The sequence below is a fragment of the Dryobates pubescens genome, chromosome 30 (assembly GCF_014839835.1).
Source record: "Dryobates pubescens isolate bDryPub1 chromosome 30, bDryPub1.pri, whole genome shotgun sequence".
Taxonomy (NCBI): domain Eukaryota; kingdom Metazoa; phylum Chordata; class Aves; order Piciformes; family Picidae; genus Dryobates; species Dryobates pubescens.
Genome location: NC_071641.1, coordinates 9,471,156 through 9,487,832, shown reverse-complemented (window position 1 = coordinate 9,487,832; position 16,677 = coordinate 9,471,156). Strand labels below are relative to the sequence as shown.

Here is a 16,677-nt window from a genome sequence, read left to right as displayed (position 1 = left end):
AGAAGAGCTTTAGCTGCCCCCCAGCACACTTCCCAATGGAACTGCCACAGTCAGACAAGCTCCGAGAAGCAAAGGCAGCACCCGAGAGAGATTGGCTTTGAAAGGCATTTTAGAGCCTTTAGAGTCTGCCCCAGTGCCCAGGAACCCCAGACACCATGGCAGTGCCATCCTGCCCTGTCAGCTGCTGCCACAGCACCGAGTGCTGCCCCACAGCTGGGTGCTGCCCCACGGGTGGGTGCTGCCCCATGGCATTGGGTGCTGCCCCACTGCTGGGTGCTGCCCCACGGCTGGGTGCTGCCCCATGGCATTGGGTGCTGCCCCACGGCTGGGTGCTGCCCCACGGGTGGGTGCTGCCCCATGGCTGGGTGCTGCCCCATGCCTGGGTGCTGCCCCATGGCATTGGGTGCTGCCCCATGGCTGGGTGCTGCCCCACAGATGGTTGCTGCCCCATGGCATTGGGTGCTGCCCTGCTGGTGAGTGCTGCCCCATGGCATTGGGTGCTGCCCCACGGCTGGGTGCTGCCCCATGGCATTGGGTGCTGCCCCACGGCTGGGTGCTGCCCCACGGGTGGGTGCTGCCCCATGGCATTGGGTGCTGCCCCACTGCTGGGTGCTGCCCCACAGATGGGTGCTGCCCCACGGCTGGGTGCTGCCCCACGGCTGGGTGCTGCCCCATGGGTGGGTGCTGCCCCACTGCTGGGTGCTGCCCCACGGGTGGGTGCTGCCCCACAGCTGGGTGCTGCCCCACGGCTGGGTGCTGCCCCATGGCATTGGGTGCTGCCCCATGGCTGGGTGCTGCCCCACAGATGGGTGCTGCCCCACTGCTGGGTGCTGCCCCACGGGTGGGTGCTGCCCCACAGCTGGGTGCTGCCCCACGGCTGGGTGCTGCCCCATGGCATTGGGTGCTGCCCCACGGCTGGGTGCTGCCCCACGGCTGGGTGCTGCCCCACGGCTGGGTGCTGCCCCATGGCTGGGTGCTTCCCCACGGCTGGGTGCTGCCCCATGGCATTGGGTGCTGCCCCATGGCTGGGTGCTGCCCCATGGCATTGGGTGCTGCCCCATGGCTGGGTGCTGCCCCACAGATGGGTGCTGCCCCACTGCTGGGTGCTGCCCCTGTGACAGGGGAAAGAAGAAGGGTTGAGAGTTGTGGTTTGTTGTGGATCCGTTGGAGTTCTCCTGTAGGGAACGGTGCCTGTGGAGTCTCTGTGCCCTCAGTGTTTCCCTAGGACACCAGGGGCAGCGGTGCCAGCCCAGCACATGCCCACACAGCCCTGTGCCAGGCTGTGCCAGGCTGTGCCAGGCTGTGCCCCTGTCCCGGCTGCCTGGGCAGCCGCACTCAGGCCAGGCTGGCAGCGCTGTGTGGGCACAGGTACTGGCCCTGCCCCAGCCGCCCTGCCCTGTGGGAAGCCCTTGGCGCTGGGGGGCAGGCAGCAGCTCTCCTCTTGCCCTCCCAGCCCCTCCCTGCTCCCTGGCAGCAGATCTCAGCCCCTATGGAACAAAGGCAAACAAGGCCCTGAGCAGCTTGGCCCCCAGGGCCGCTCCAGAGCAGGCCCTGCCTTGTCCCCAGCCTGCCTTTGGTGTCTGTTGGGGTCTGTGCACCAGCCCTGCTGGCCCTCCTCTTCCTCACCCCATTCCAGCCCAGGGGGACTTTTGCTTTCCTCTGTGCCTAGGCCTTTGCTGTCCCTATGACTCTGACTGCCCCCATTATGAGGTCACCATGGGCCATCTCTGTCTCCAGGGTGTTGGTGCTCCCTGGGAGCCACTTGAGCTTCAGCTCCTCTCCGTGAGGCTGCTCTGCTGTGCTGGGGGAATCTGCCCCTTGGTTGCTCTCCAGGTGCAATTGTCTCCCAAGGCAGCCAGCGAGGCGAGGATGGACGAGAACGGAGGATACCGAATGGCCTCCCTGAAGGAGTTACTGGTAGCGTGGCTGGGGCTCTGCCCAGGGGCCCAGCATCCCCCACAGACAGGGCAAAACCGTCCCCCACAGCCCATAGGCATTTCCCCAGGGGGCAGAGGCATGGGCAGGAGGAGATGCGTTGCTCTGCTCTGCTTCAGCCTCGCTGCTCGGAGCAAGGAGGGGATGGGAAGGAAAACCTCCTGCAAGCCAAAGCTCCTCCAAACCTCTCTCCAGCTCCCTGGAAGGAGGCTGGAGTGAGGCTGCTGTTGGTCTCTTCTGCCAAGCAAGAAGTGACAGGATGAGAGGGAATGGGCTTGAGTGGTGCCAGGGGAGGTGTAGATTGGACATGAGGCAAACTTCTTTACTGAGAGGTCAGGCACTGGAGCAGGCTGCCCAGGGAGCTGGTGGAGTTGCCATCCCTGGAGCTGTTCAAGAAGCTGGAGGTGTGGTGCTTCAGGACACAGTTCAGTGCTCCTGCTGGCTGAGGTCTGGTTGGACTCAGGAATCTTAAAGGTCTTTTCCAACCTTCCTGAAGTCCACGTTTTTGGGTTTTCCTGGAGGAGGAGGAGGGGGCATGCAGAAATGGGATCCTTGTGGACTTGTGTGGGCACAGGGGGGGAGGAGGTAAAGGACCTCTAGACAGCTTTGCCCCTCTTGTCCTTGCTGAGCAGGAATACGACGAAGAGGCAGTGATTGACCAGGGCAAATGGAGCAGCACTGCCAGCTTGCACTATGAGGATGAGTTGGAAAGTAAGGCTGCACGGAGAGCCTGGCAGAGGAGCCAGCAGCCCAGTGCCTTCTCCCCAGGCACCAAGGTGGTGCTTCCTCCTGGGAAGGGCTGCTCTGGCTGAACAGTGGCACTGCCTCCCCCACCTCTGCAGCAGCAAGAGCACTGCAAGTGACTCTTCTTTTGCAGGCCACCGTGCCCGGGACGTGGGCAGGAGGCGGGTGATGAGAAGCCGATCCCCCCGCTGTGGCAGGCAGGGTGAGTGCCCCCAGGCTGTTCCCTAAGCTCCTTGGGCTGTGTGCACCTGGGGGCTTCTGCAAGCAGCTCCCTGTGCCTCGCTTGTGTGGCTTGCTGCCCTCCTGAGGCAAATGGCAGCGTTTAGCAAGGCCTCCTTTGGCCAGGCTTTGCTCAGGAGGGGCTGGCAAGGCAGTTCCATGCATAATGGACTGAGGCTCCTCTTCCTTAGAGGGATCCTGGCATTAAAAATGGCCCTGTGGGGAAGGGAAGCTGCCCACCCTGAGTCAGAGGTGGAAGAGATGCTGCTCCTGCTCCATGGCTGTGTGCAGGCCTGGGCAGAGGAGGAGTCCAGGGGAGAGGAGCCAGCCCAGCATCTGTGGCTGAACTGGTGGTCTCTTGACATGAGAGCAGGACAGAGCTGATTCAGGCAGGCTGAGAGCACAGAGCTTTGTCTTCTGCCCCCAGCCAGCCCATCCCAGCGGGTGCAGGCCATCCTTGGGAGCCAGGAGGACGAGCAGCACGCTCCCCACAAACTCTTCTGCCAGATGGCTGAGATCTGCGTGGCAGAGGGTGAAGCTGCTGAGTGGAAGGATGCAGCAAGGTAAAGCCCTGCTGCTGGCAGCGGTGGGAGAGGAGCCCTGGGCCAGCAGCACTCAGAGCTCTCCTTTCCTCCCTGAGGGATGCAAAGCTCTCACAGCTGCTGCTGCTGCTGCCAGGAGCCTTCTTCTCTTGCTACCCCCCAGCTCTCTCAAAGGGCTGCCAAAGCTGGGGGCACTTTTCCCATCCCTGGGGCTGATCACATCCTGTGTCTGCAGGTGGTTCAAGTTTGAGGAGGACATGGAAGACGGTAGTGAATGCTGGAGCAAGCCCTACGTGAGCACACTGTCCCTGCGCAGCCTCTTGGAGCTGAGGAGCTTGATCAGCAGTGGCACAGTGCTGCTGGACATCGGTGCCAACAGCATGGAAGAGATTGCAGGTACCCTGCCTTCTGTGTCCCTCTGGCAACAGCCCAACTCAGCTGCCTCTGCTGCCCTTCCCTCCCCAGTCAAACCCTGCCCCAATGGCAGGCTCCTAGCCAGGAGTCCTGCTGTGGGTTTAAGCAGAGGCTGGGTGCCCAACCCTGGCACTGGGTTTTGCCTCCAGGGTGGGATCCTCTTGCAAGCAATTTGTGGGGTTAGAGAAGCGACTGCAGAACATTCTCCAGCCAAGGAGAAGCAGGAGTCAGGGCTTGGCAGGTTGCTCTTAGAAGCAGGGTTGGGACTGGGGGGTTCTGCTCTGATGGCTTCTTTCCCTCTGCCCCCCCCAGATGCCATCCTGCACCAGCAGGGACAGAGCTCAGGGCTTGATGAGCAGGCACGGGCGAGAGTGCGAGAAGTGCTTCTGCTGCAGCATCACAACAAGGAGAGGAAGAGCTTCCTTGCCAGGGCTGTGGCCCGAGGTGAGCTGTTCTCCAGGGCAGCTGCTGAAGGCTTCTGCAGGGCTTGGGTCCCAGCAGGCTCATCCTGGCAGAGCAGTGGCAACCTGCCCACCTCTCCAAGTGCCTTTGTTTCCCTACCAGTGTCAGCACTCAGCCCTGAGCCTTCTGCAGACGCTGCCGTGGCTGAAGGAGGAAGGAAGCAGGAGAGCTCCACAAGGGCTTTAGGCAAGGTGAGAGCCCTGCAGCTTTCTTCTGCCTTCAGGGCCAGATTGGCTCTGGCAAGGTGGCCCCAGGGTGGGCTGCAGAGCGTCGAGGGCTTTGCTCTCGGGGCAGCTGCCTGAGGATTGCTTCTTGTGGCCAGGAGGAGCTGCGCTTGCTGAAGAGAATTCCCAGCGGGGCCGAAGCCTGCAGCCTGCTCGTAGGGGAGCTGGGGGCCCTTCAGCAGCCCCTGCTGGCCTTTGTCCGCCTGGCCCAGGCTGTGCTGCTCCCGGGGCCGACCCAAGTGCCCATCCCAACCAGGTCTGAGTGAGAAGCACACAGCTTTGCTTTCCCAAGAGCCCCCCACCACGGCATCCAGCTCCACGCATCAGTGGGGCTGCCAAGGGAACAAGCCCCCCCCCAAACCCCCTGCCCTTGCCTTTGTGTCTCCCTTCCCTGCTGGAGCTGTGATAGCCACCAGCCCATCTGAATGGCCCTTGGCCCCAGACTAAGTCTGATGAAGTTCAGATTCATTGCCTGTGTGTCCCCACTGGAGCCAGACTCTGGGCTGGCAGCTCCTGGGGCTTTCCTTGGGTGCTCTTGGAGCAAGGACACCTTCTTCTTCCTCATCTTGCTTTTCTTGCCCAGGTTCCTGTTTGTTTTGCTGGGGCCAGCAGGAAAAGCCCAGCAGTCCCATGAGGTCGGCAGGGCCATGGCTACTCTGATGATTGATGAGGTACCACCAGATAAGGGAGCTCTGGGTCACCTCTGGCTTTAAGCAAAAGGCTGTGGGGTGCCACTGGGGATGGGGACCTTGTGCAGGAGATGATTGCACCTGCCACAGTGGACAGATGTTTGCTCTGGGGGAATGTTGCCTGCCCCCAGCAGGAATGGTGGGGAAGATTCCCCTGCATTCAGGCAGGAGCCGATTGCCCCGGAGAGGGCATCCAAGGGGGGCTGTCCTCTCAGCAGCTTGCCTCCTGCTGGCAGGTTTTCCAAGCAGTTGCCTATAGAGGCAAGAAGCCAGGGGACCTGCTGGCTGGCCTGGAAGAGTTCCTGCAGCAGGTGAAGGTCTTGCCAACAAGCCAGTGGGATCCCTCCATCCGAATCGAGCCCCCGGAAAAGGTCCCTCCCCAGGTGGGTGCTGCAGGGAGGGAGGCGTGAGGGGCACAGGCAGCGTGGCAGCACGGCTGGGGATGTGCTCAGGGGGCCAGGCTCTCCAGGTGCCCCTCTGCCAGTGCCAGAGCCAGAGCAGGAGCAATGCTCACAGGTGGGCATCTGTACCTTGCTCCCATTTTCCCAGGAGAAAAGGAAGGTGCCAGGAGCTGTGGGTGGCAGTGCGGCGCCCAGCGAGGCGGCGAGACACACTGAGCCTGAGCTGGAGCGGACAGGAAGGTGATGTGAGCTGCCCCTGGGTGGCCTTGGTTCTGCTGGCCTTGGAAACGGGAGCCTGCAGCTGCCCTTCTAGCAGGGCTCTGGCCTTAGCTGCTTTGGGGCAGGGGCTGCACAGCTCCACCTCCCTGCCCTGGGCCCGGCAGGGGGAGAGGTGGGCAGCTGGGCTCAGGCGCAGCGGCATCGCCCCTGCTTTGCTGGATTTGGGGTGGGGGCAGAGGGGTAGAGACCCCCAGGGAGAGCACTGCTGCTGCTCAGGGTCAGAGGGGAGGGGCTCTGGGCTCAGGCCTGCTTGTGCTGCAGGAGCTCTGGTGTGTGCCTCCCTTTCTCCTGGCTATAAAGCAGGCTCCAGCAGACTTGTGCTTTGCAGCCCTGCAAGTTGCCCTGAGCTTGTGGCTGCCCGTGTGCAGCAGAGAGCTGCACAGCCCCTCCCGCAGCACACTCAGGCTCTGTTCTTCCCTCCAGGTTCTGCGGAGGTCTCCTCCAGGACGTGAAGCGCAAAGTGCCCCGGTTCTGGAGCGACTTTCGGGACGCCTTCAGCCTGCAGTGCCTGGCGTCCGTCCTCTTCCTCTACTGTGCCGGCATGTGCCCTGTCATCACCTTCGGCGGCCTGCTGGGGGAGGCGACCCAAGGCTACATAGTGAGCAGCTCTCTCTGCCGGCTGGCACGGGGAGGGCCCGCCCTCGGGCACAAGTCCCTGCTGCGCTCACCTGGCTTTGCTGGGGGGCTTTGCCTTGCCCTGGATGATCTCTTTAGTGCCTGCTGCCTCTCTCCCCCGCGCAGAGTGCCGTGGAGTCCCTGATGGGTGCCTGCCTGTGCGGCGTGGTCTATTGCCTCTTGGCTGGGCAGCCTCTCACCATCCTCGGCAGCACCGGACACATCCTCGTCTTTGAGAAGATCATCTACCAGTTCTGCAAGTAAGGCTGGCTGCCACAGCCAGGGGCTGGCAGAGGCTGCAGCAGGAGACAGGGAGGAGGAAAAGATGCTTGGCCTTTGCTGTTCTGGGTGGCAGTTGTTAGGTTTCAGTTGGCCTCTGTGTCAGAGCTGGTGCAGGCTGCTGCTGCTTTAGTAGGTGGTGCTGCAGGGGCTCTGAAGGGTGGAGGGGGGGAGTCGTGGGGGTCGGGTGGCAGCAGGTGACTGGGCACAAACCCAGCCAGTGCTGGTGTTAGGGCATGAGAGTGATGTGAGACCACAGCACCTCCCACAGCCATTGCTTGACCTTCACTAGCCCCCAGGGCCTTAACCCAACTGCTGATAGAATAGAATAGAATAGAATAGAATAGAATAGAATAGAATAGAATAGAATAGAATAGAATAGAATAGAATGAACCAGGTTGGAAGAGACCTTCAAGATCATCGTGTCCAACCTATCATCCAGCACCACCTAATCAACTAAACCGTGCAACCAAGCATCCTGTCAAGCCTCACCCTGAACACCCCCAGTGACGGCGACCCCACCACCTCCTCGGGCAGCCCATTCCAATGGGCAATCGCTCTCTCTGTGTAGAACTTCCTCCTAACCTCCAGCCTCAACCTCCCCTGGCGCAGCCTGAGACTGTGTCCTCTTGTTCTGGTACTGGTTGCCTGGGAGAAGAGATTAACCTCTGCCTGACTACAACCCCCCTTCAGTCCTTGGCCTCTCCTCCCGCGGCTCCAGAGCCCAGGCTGCAGCCCCGAGGCTGTCTGTGGCACTTGATGGAGACTGCCTTCCCCCCACCCCCAGCCTGGCCACGCTCCTAAACTGCTCCCAGCTTTGCCCAGGGAAGGCAGAGCTGGCAGCCCCGTGCTGGCCTCTCCCCCTTCCCACCTGGCTTTGCTTCCCTAGGGAGCAGGCACTCTCCTACCTGTCCCTGCGGGCGTGCATCGGGCTCTGGACCACCTTCTTCTCCCTGGTGCTGGTGGTGACCGACGCCAGCTCCCTGGTGCGCTACATCACTCGCTTCACCAAGGACACCTACGCTTCCTTCATCTGCCTCATCTTCATCTACGAGGCTCTGGAGAAGCTGAGTCAGCTGCGAGTCACCTACCCTCTGCACATACCCATCGCCATCGACTCCCTCACCAGCTACGGGTGAGTGCTGCCCTGCTAAAGGCCGCTGCCTCTGGCCAGGAGCTCAGGGCTGCCTCTCCTTTGCCTTTTCCTTACCCCTCTCCTGGCTTCTCTCCCGCCAGCTGCAAGTGTGTGGCACCAGCCCAGCCCAGCCTCGAAACCCTGCGTTTCTGGGAGAGCATCAAGCTGGACGTGCCTGGCATCGCCTGGCAAAACCTCACGGCGACTGTGAGTGCCCCGAGCCACTGCTTCCTCGTGCCGCCGCCAGGGGGCATCCCCCCGGTGCACAAGGCAGAGCCCTTCAGCTGGGAAGGGGCTGCCAAGCGTGCTGCTGCCAGATCCTCCTCACCCCCTCCTTACCCAGCGTGTCCTGGCCACACCTTCACCGCCTGTGTCCTGACTCTCTGTCTCTCCAGGAGTGCCGGCACTTGCGGGGAGAGTTCCGAGGCCCTGCCTGTGGGCCCCATGGCCCCTACGTGCCTAATGTCTTCTTGTGGTGCTGCATCCTCCTCTTCGGCACCTTTGCCCTGGCCAGCTTCCTGAGGAACCTGAGGAGCAGCCCTCTCTTCAGCACCAAAGTAGCAACAGTCTCCACCCTCCTTTCCCCAAGCAGTCTCCACCACCACTTGCTCAAGCTGGGAAATGCCAAGCTGGAAGACGAAGCTCTGCAGCGCCTCGGATTCCCTCCGCTGCCTTCTGCGGATGCAAACTGCTCCCAGCATTTCCCACCTGCCCTGCCCCCTACCCCAGGGCCCCTTCTGTGTTCTTTCTTTTCTCTTGGGAGGGGGGAAATTGGGGCTCCCACAGTTAGCTTAGGTTTACACCCCCACCCTCACACCCTCCCCCTCCAGCCCCGTGCCTTGCCTGCTCGGGGGCAAAGTTGTTTCCAACGCAGAGCTGCCCTAGAAAAAGCCCCAACTGCTCCCCCTGAGGCAGGAATGAAGCTGCAGAGCCTTATCCCATCGTGGCTGCAGTAGCAATAGATCTGTTAAAGGCTTGAATTCAAGCAGCCCTTTCCCACTTCATTCAGCTCTTCCCATGTCTGACCCTAGCTCTCACAGCCACGGTCTGGAAGCAAGGGATGAGGCTGCAAGTGCTCAGGGGGGATTTGCTGCCCCGGCCTTGCTGGTTTCGATGGCCCCAGCTTCTCATGCCACAGTGTGGCCCCGTTGGCAGTGCCCCCCTCAGCTCTGTTCTTCTCCCCTAGGTACACTCCCTCACCAGGGACTTTGCTCTTTTCCTCACCCTGGTCACCATGGTGCTGATCGACTCCCTGGTTGGGATCCCCTCGCCCAAGCTCCCGGTGCCCAGCGAGATCAAGGTAATGAGGCTGCTTGGCTTGGCACTGGCTTCAGCCCTCGGGGGTGCCACAAGGGAGGGGATGGCAGGGCAGGCTGGGGCTGAGCCTGCAGGACATGCTGGTGCTCTGCCCATCTCCTCTTGTGCCTCCGAGGCACGCGTTCTTTGTGCCAATGAGAAGCCAGCCCCTAAGCTGGGCACCTCCAGGAGAAGGATCTGCAGGTGCCTGCAGAGAGGCCACTGGCACTGCTGGAGTCCACCAGAGAGGGTGACCTGAAGCCAAGGCTGGGAGATGCTCTGCCTGAGGAGGAGAGAGGCAAAATGCAAGGCAGGGAAGTGTCTGGGCTGAGAGCTGCTGCTGAGGCCTGTGCTTTGCTGCAGCTGACCAGGGACGACCGCGGGTGGTTCATCAGCCCCCTAGGACCCAACCCTGTGTGGACAGTGTTCGCTGCGCTCATCCCAGCTCTGCTCTGCACCATCCTGATCTTCGTGGACCAGCACACTGAGGTTGCTGTTGTCAACAGGAAGGACCACAAGCTGAAGGTAAGAGGCTGCAAGAGATGAGCCCATCCCACCCCGCCCTGGGCTGCAGCCAGCATCAGGCTGGGTGGCAGGATGCTCTCCTGCAGCAGTGGTGCCCCAGGGAGCAAAGCACAGGGGAGCTGAGACGAGCAGTCTGCTGCAGCAGCACATGGAGCTGGGTGCAGGAGAGCAATGTGCTGTGCTTGTGAAGTGGTGGCAGCAGCTGAGGGAAGGGAGCCTTCTGCTGTGCTGCCAGGACCGGCTCAAGCAGGGGCAGAGTCTGACTTGTGAGGCTGCCCTTGCTCTTGTGCTGTGGGATGCTCTGCTCCTTCTTTCGCTGCCTTCCTTGCAGAAAGGATGTGGCTACCGCCTGGACCTCTTTGTGCTGTCTGTGCTGCTCGGGGTGTGCTCCCTGATGGGCCTGCCCTGGTTTGTGGTTGCCACTGTGCTGTCCATCGCCCACGTGAAGAGCCTCAAGGTGGAGTCTGCCGGCTCAGCTCCAGGAGAGCAGCCCAGGTGCCTGGGGGTGCGAGAGCAGAGAGTCACCGGCGTGATGGTCTTTGTGCTCATGGGCTGCTCCGTCTTCCTGACCTCGGTGTTAAAGGTGAGAGGGCAATGCCAACCCCCGACCAGCAGCGGCTTTGTGGCACTGACACATCGCAGCCTCTGCAGCCGCCGGGAGCTGTGGAGCGGAGGAGGAGGTGATCCCCGAGCCTGGGGCCTGACCTGTGCCGGGAAGCAGCTTGGGCTTTGCTTTGCAGCCCTTCGGCCCCCAGCGGGGTGCGCTGGAGGCAAGCGAGCAGCGCCCAGCGCTTTGGGTTCCAGCTGTCTTTGAGGGCCAGCCCTGCTGGGGGTTCAGGCGGCCGTGGGCAGTGCCCGCAGCGCCCGCAGAGCAGGGTGGTGAGCCTGCCAGTGCCACGGCAGGCACAGACCGTTGCCTTCTCCTCCGCAGCTCATCCCCATGCCTGTGCTTTACGGCATCTTCCTCTACATGGCTGTGTCGTCGCTCCGAGGACTCGAGGTACTGCCTCAGCGGCAGCCTGCAGCACGGCTGCTCCCTGCTGCCGCCTCGGCCCGGCAGCAAGGCCAGCGCAGGGCCGCGGCAAAGTCTCTCTGCAAGCGTGCAGGGAAAGCATTGGGTGTGAGGGAGAGGTTGGTGGGGGCCCAGGAGATCTCTGGGGCTGGCAGCAGCAGTTCCTCGGCGTGCTCGGCTCAGGGGCTAGGGCAGGGCAGGGTTTGCTCAGGGGAAATGGGGGAGTTCAGTGCCGAGGGAAGGCAGCTTCCACTGCTGCTGGCAGCGCTTGCAGGGGCGTTCAGTGGGCCGGGAAAGGCAGAGAAGAGAACAGCATGAAGGAAGGGCAGGTCGGTGGCAGCTCCCGTGGGCAAGCCGGTTGGTAGCTGGAGGGGAGGGAAAGTGGCTGCTGCCCCCAGGAGGAGCGTCCAGAGCAGGTTTCGGGCCGCCTCCTTTCAAGCAGCATGCTGCAAAGAGCCTGCAGGTGTCAGCAGGGCCAGAAAGCTTCTGCAGTGCTCAGCTGGCAGCTCTTGGCCTGTGCCTTTGCAGTTCTTCAAGCGCTTGCTGCTGGTTCTGATGTCAAGGAAGCACCAGCCGGACTACATCTACCTGCGGCACGTCCCCCTGCGCAAGGTGCACCTCTTCACCTTGACCCAGGTCCTCTGCCTCACCGTGCTCTGCCTCATCAAGATGTCCCCTGCTGCCGTCATCTTCCCCCTGCTGGTAAGAGCTGCTGCTGCTCAGCAGGCCATGTCTGCAGGGAGATGGAAGGCTCAGCTCTGGCCTCACCCTATCTGCCCTCTTGTTTGTGAAGACTTTGGCTGTGGTCTTGGTGCGGAAGGCGATGGAGTTCTGCTTCTCCAAGCGGGAGCTCAGCTTGCTGGATGACCTTCTGCCAGAGAGGAGGAAGGAGGAGGAGAGTGCCAAACCCGAAGGCCAGCAAGAAGAGGTAAGGCCTGCTGGGTGCCCGGGGCTGGGCATCTCCCTCAGGATGGGAGGTTGCCTCTTTCTAGCACAGCTTCTCCTGACATGTTGGGGGACCATCAGAACTCCGAGGGAACTGATCCTAAGGGCCTGGATCCCGCTTCAACCCCTTGAGTTAGCACTGAGCTTCCCCCTCGGAGAGCTTTCTCAGTCAGTCATTTCTCATCAAGATGATGATTGTCCTTTTGCCAGGACAGTGCTTTAAACCCTCCCCAGGTGCTGGCAGTGAGCTCTGCCCCCTGCTGCACTGCCAGCGGAAGCTGCCCCGGCTCAGCAGCAGAGGGCAGCGGGCAGTGATGTTCCTGGCTCTGGAGTTTCTCTCTGCTCCAAGCCAAGACAGACAGCTTGATTTGTCCCCTTTTATGGCAGGAATCCATGGAAGCTGCTGGTCCCAATCCAGTTCAGCTGGAGCTGGGGAAGACGGGCGACTTGGATCCCCCAGAGCAAAGCAGGGACAGGTAAAGCCCCAGCAAGGGCCAGGACCCCCAGCAGGATTAGCTGGCAGGTGTCTGGTGTGGTTTTCTCCACTTGCATCTTTGGGGTGGAGCATCCCATAGGAAGCAGCAGTCACAGTGGTGGCACAATCAAATGTGTGGGCAAGGCTGCCCGAGGGGATGGCAGGGCTCTGACCCTGACCAGAACTCGTGGTGGACCCCAAAACTTGCATCATCAGGGACCTGACAGTAGCTGCAGAGCCTCATTCTGAAACAGGTGGAGCTGCAGGCAGGATCTGTGCCAGCTGTTGCTAAGCCCCAAGAAGAGCCACTCCATGGAGCTGTTGCTCTGCAGCTCTCAGGCTTGCCCCTCACAACTCCTCCTCCAGCCAAGCCTCCCGTGCTTATGCTGGCCTTTGATTCTCCAGGTCCCCTGTTCCTCTTGCCAAGGCTGCTAATGCCCTTGGTGACCTCAGTTCCCCTCCCCACGACTGCCATGGAAAACCTCTCTTGCAGGGCTGCTCCTGCTGTAATCCTTATCGAGGCTGAGAGGGTGGGAAGCACTGTGCAGAAGGCTGCCAGCACCACCCCCAGCAGCAGCAGGCTGAGTTCTGGGGAGAAAGAAGTCAAGAACTGCTGAGGAACGTGCGAAGCAGCTGGCAGGCCCCAAGCCCTTGAAGGAGAGGAGTGAGAACGTGACAGGCACCAGCCCTGCACACAGTGCTCCCTGCACCTTCTTGTGCTTCCAAACTCCATTGTTACAGACTCTGTTGTTAGGAACTGTTGTTGTAGACTCTGTTGTTCTAAACTATTGCTTATACACTCTCCTGTTATAAACTTTATTGTTAGGAACTCTTCTGCTTCTAAACTCCGTTGTTATCAGCTCGGTTGTGATGAACTCGGTTGTTACGAATGCGGTTGTTATCAGCTCGGTTGTTATCAGCTCTGTTGCTTGAAACTCTGTTGCTGGAAACTCTGTTGCTGGAAACTCTGTTGTTAGGAATGTTCTATACTGTTACCATTCTGAAAATAATTGAAATAAAACACAAAACACAAAAATTATTTAAAGCAAGAGGTCTCCATTCCTTCTCAGGGGGAAACACACAAGTGCCAACAGGATGGGACCCAAGCTGGCACAGCTTGAGACTGTGGCCTCTTGTTCTGGTGCTGCTTGCCTGGGGAGAAGAGACCAACCCCTTCCTGGCTACAACCTCCCTTCAGGTAGTTGTAGACAGCAATGAGTTCAGATGCTCATGGGGAAGGGCTCCCCTTAGGGTCACCCTCTGAACAGGGAGCAGCATCCACAGCCTCCCTGGGCAACCTGATACAGTGCCCCATGGCTGGCACCAGTGCAGGTCAGGTTGTTTAGGGCTGTGAGCAACCTGCTCTGGCTGGGGATGTCCCTGCTGGCTGCAGGGGGCTGCACTGGGTGAGCTTTAAAAGTCCCTTCTCACCCAGTCCTGTGATTCTCCTTGTATTCATATCAGGTGTGCTGTGCCATCAGCGACCCCAGACTGGGCTGGGTGGGAAAGGACCTTTAAAGCTCCTCCAGCCCAACCCCCCTGCAGCCAGCAGGGACCTCTGCAGCCAGGGCAGGTGGCTCAGGTGCCCTTGCATGTTTGTTCCCTTGTTTTCTAAAGCATTCACCACAATCAACCAGAGCAGAAGGAAGAATTTTTTAGCCTAAGAGTTTGGCCATCCCCAAGCTCCACAGAAATGGAGCATTAAGAGCTCCAGAGGAATGGAATCACCTTCCTCCAGCAGCAGGGAAGTGAGGATTTTACCCTTGAGTTTAACTGGGCTGAGGATTCCTCAGTTCCATTCCTCTGCTGCCCATACAAAGCTGTCTGTGCAGGGCTGTGGCCTGGTGTGGGGAGCAGATGGGTTGTGTGAGTGGGGTGAAGAGCTGGCAGAGCTCCTTCAGTCACAAGGCTCCAAGGGAGACCTCCTAGCAGCCTTCCAGGATTCCAAGGGAGCTCCAGGAGAGCTGGAGAGGGGCTCTTGACAAAGGCATGGAGTGTCAGGACAAGGGGTGATGGCTTCAGACTGGCAGAACCTGGATGTGGATCAGGCATTAGGGAAGAACATTCTTCCCTGTGAGGGTGGTGAGGCACTGGCACAGGCTGCCCACAGAAGCTGTGGAGGCTCCAAGCCTGGAAGTGTTCAAAGCCAGGTTGGATGAGGCCTTGAGCCAGGCTCTGCTCAGGGCTGGCCAAGGACAGCACAAGGGGCACTGGGGGCAAGCTGGAGCAGAGGAGGTGCCAGGGGAAGAGGAGGGAAACCTTTGTCCCTGGGAGGCTGCTGGAGGCCTGGAGCAGGCTGTCCAGGGGGGTTGTGGAGTCTCCTGCTCTGGAGGGAGCTTCCAACCCCCCCTGGCTGTGCTCTGTGTGCTCTGTGAGCAGCCTGTGCTGGTGGGAGGTGTCCCTGCCCGTGGCAGGGGGGTGGCACTGGATGAGCTTTGAGGTCCCTTCCAACCCAACCCATCCCAGGATTATTCCAAGCTGTCCAGAGGCAATGGATCCCTGGTTCTGTAGATGACACTCAGGGCTACTTTGGGCCAGGGCACTCCTGATGGGACAGCAGAAGTCACCTGCTGAAAACAGAGGCCAACTGAACTCTGCCTCCTGTAAGGCTTCTGAGAGAACACAGAATCCCAGAGTCACAGAATGGGCCAGGCTGGAAAAGACCTCCAAGATGACATCCAGTCCAACCCATGCCCCAGCACCATCCAATCATCCAAACCATGGCACCAAGGGCCTCATCCAGGCTGTTTTTGAACACCTCCAGGGATGGGGACTCCACCACCTCCCTGGGCAGCACATCCCAAGGGCCAATCTCTCTGGCTGGGAAGAACTTTCTCCTCACCTCCAGCCTGAACCTCCCCTGGCACAGCTTGAGACTGTGTCCTCTTGTTCTGGTGCTGGCTGCCTGGGAGAAGAGACCAACCCCCACCTGGCTACAACCTCCCTGCAGGGAGCTGGAGAGAGCAAGAAGGTCTCCCCTGAGCCTCCTCTTCTGCAGGCTAAGCAACCCCAGCTCCCTCAGCCTCTCCTCACAGGGCTCTGCCCCAGACCCCTCCCCAGCTTTGTTGCCCTTCTCTGGACACCTTCCAGCAGCTCAACCTCTTTCTTGAACTGAGGGGCCCAGGCCTGGGCACACTGCTCCAGGTGTGACCTTACCCAGCCTGTAATGATGGCTTGGAACCCGATGCTGTTCCAGGTCCCTTCCCACCCGCTCCACTGCGGCTGTTGCAGGGAGCTGAGGCCGGCTGCAGCAGCCACTAGATGCCAGTGCAGGCTCGCAGCAGATCCAGCTCCCTGCTCCACAGAGCCAAAGCCTAAGGCAAAACTTTCCCAGGAATTCGGGCCCTTGGCCATCTGTTAAGTGTAGCAGAGCTCCACACAGCTGCTTCTCCATCTCTTGGGCTGCTCTCCTTCCTTACCAAGACCAGGCATTGGTGCCTGGTGTACGTGCTCAGGAGGTGAGGAAAGCTCCACCACCTTTGGGGGTTTGGTTTCTTTTTGTGCTGTGGAACACAACCTGCAATGAACTGGAGAAGCTTCTTGGTGCCTGCAGGCTGAACCACCTCTAGGGCAAGGTCTGACCACGAGGCCACAACTCACCTCTGCATAACATCTGCCAAAACCCTCCAGGACTGGTGGCAGCCTCCTGCCTGGAGGTGTTTGCAGCCAGGCTGGAGGTGGCTGTGAGCAACCTGCTGCAGTGTGAGGTGTCCCTGGGCATGGCAGGGGGTTGGCACTGGATGGTCCCTGAGGTCCCTGCCAGCCCTGCCAGGTCTGTGCTTCTATGATTCTATGATCTCAACCTTCCCAAGTTTTCAGATGGTCTTTGGAGCACCAGTTTTGGGCCCTCCCTGCCAGAAGGACATTGATTGCTGGAGCAGGGCCAGAGAAGGGCAAGAGAGCTGGGGAAGGGTCTGGAGTAGAGGGCTGGGGAGGAGCAGCTGAGGGAGCTGGGGGTGTGGAGTGTGGAGCAGAGGAGGCTGAGGGAGACCTCCTTGCTCTCTGCAGCTCCCTGAGAGGAGGCTGCAGCCAGGTGCTTTCAGCCTCTCTTTCCAAGGAAAAAGTGATAGGATGAGAAGAAAAGGCCTCAGGTTGGCCCAGGGGAGGTTTAGGTTGGACACAAGGAACAATTTCTTCCCCAGTGGGTTGTCCAGGGCTGCCCCAGGCTGCCCAGGCAGTGGTGGAATCACCTTCCCTGGATGACTGAAGAGCTGTGTAGCTGTGGTGTTTAGGGTCATGGTTTGGAGGTGATTCAGCAGTTGGAGCAAGGCTTGGACTCGATGATCTTAAAGGTCTTTTCCAGCCAAAAGTATTCTGGGAGCCTAAATTAGGATCTGAGCTGAGGCACTGCAGGGAAAGGGAGAGGAACATCTCTGAGAACTTGTAGAGGTTTTTAGGGTCAGCCTGATCCTGTGGTTGTGTGATGCTGTCTGCATGTGTCCCACAGAGAGTATTTGTGTGCAGCCAACCTGCAGGTCCAAGAGCA

General features: G+C 60.3%; 1 protein-coding gene across 1 annotated transcript; it reads left to right on the top strand.

Moving 5' to 3' along the window:
• Window positions 1-1,869: 1,869 nt before the first annotated feature.
• On the top strand, window positions 1,870-13,124 carry LOC128898686 (electroneutral sodium bicarbonate exchanger 1-like). The gene is given in 23 exon segments (XM_054174615.1): window positions 1,870-1,917; window positions 2,568-2,646; window positions 3,326-3,461; window positions 3,676-3,836; window positions 4,167-4,298; window positions 4,419-4,571; window positions 4,574-4,796; window positions 5,124-5,211; window positions 5,466-5,612; window positions 5,779-5,870; window positions 6,333-6,507; window positions 6,651-6,784; window positions 7,693-7,938; window positions 8,040-8,145; window positions 8,334-8,495; window positions 9,125-9,238; window positions 9,598-9,759; window positions 10,091-10,342; window positions 10,691-10,759; window positions 11,300-11,473; window positions 11,565-11,699; window positions 12,104-12,192; window positions 13,052-13,124. Coding segments are annotated over 23 exon segments (3,150 nt in total).
• Window positions 13,125-16,677: the final 3,553 nt, after the last annotated feature.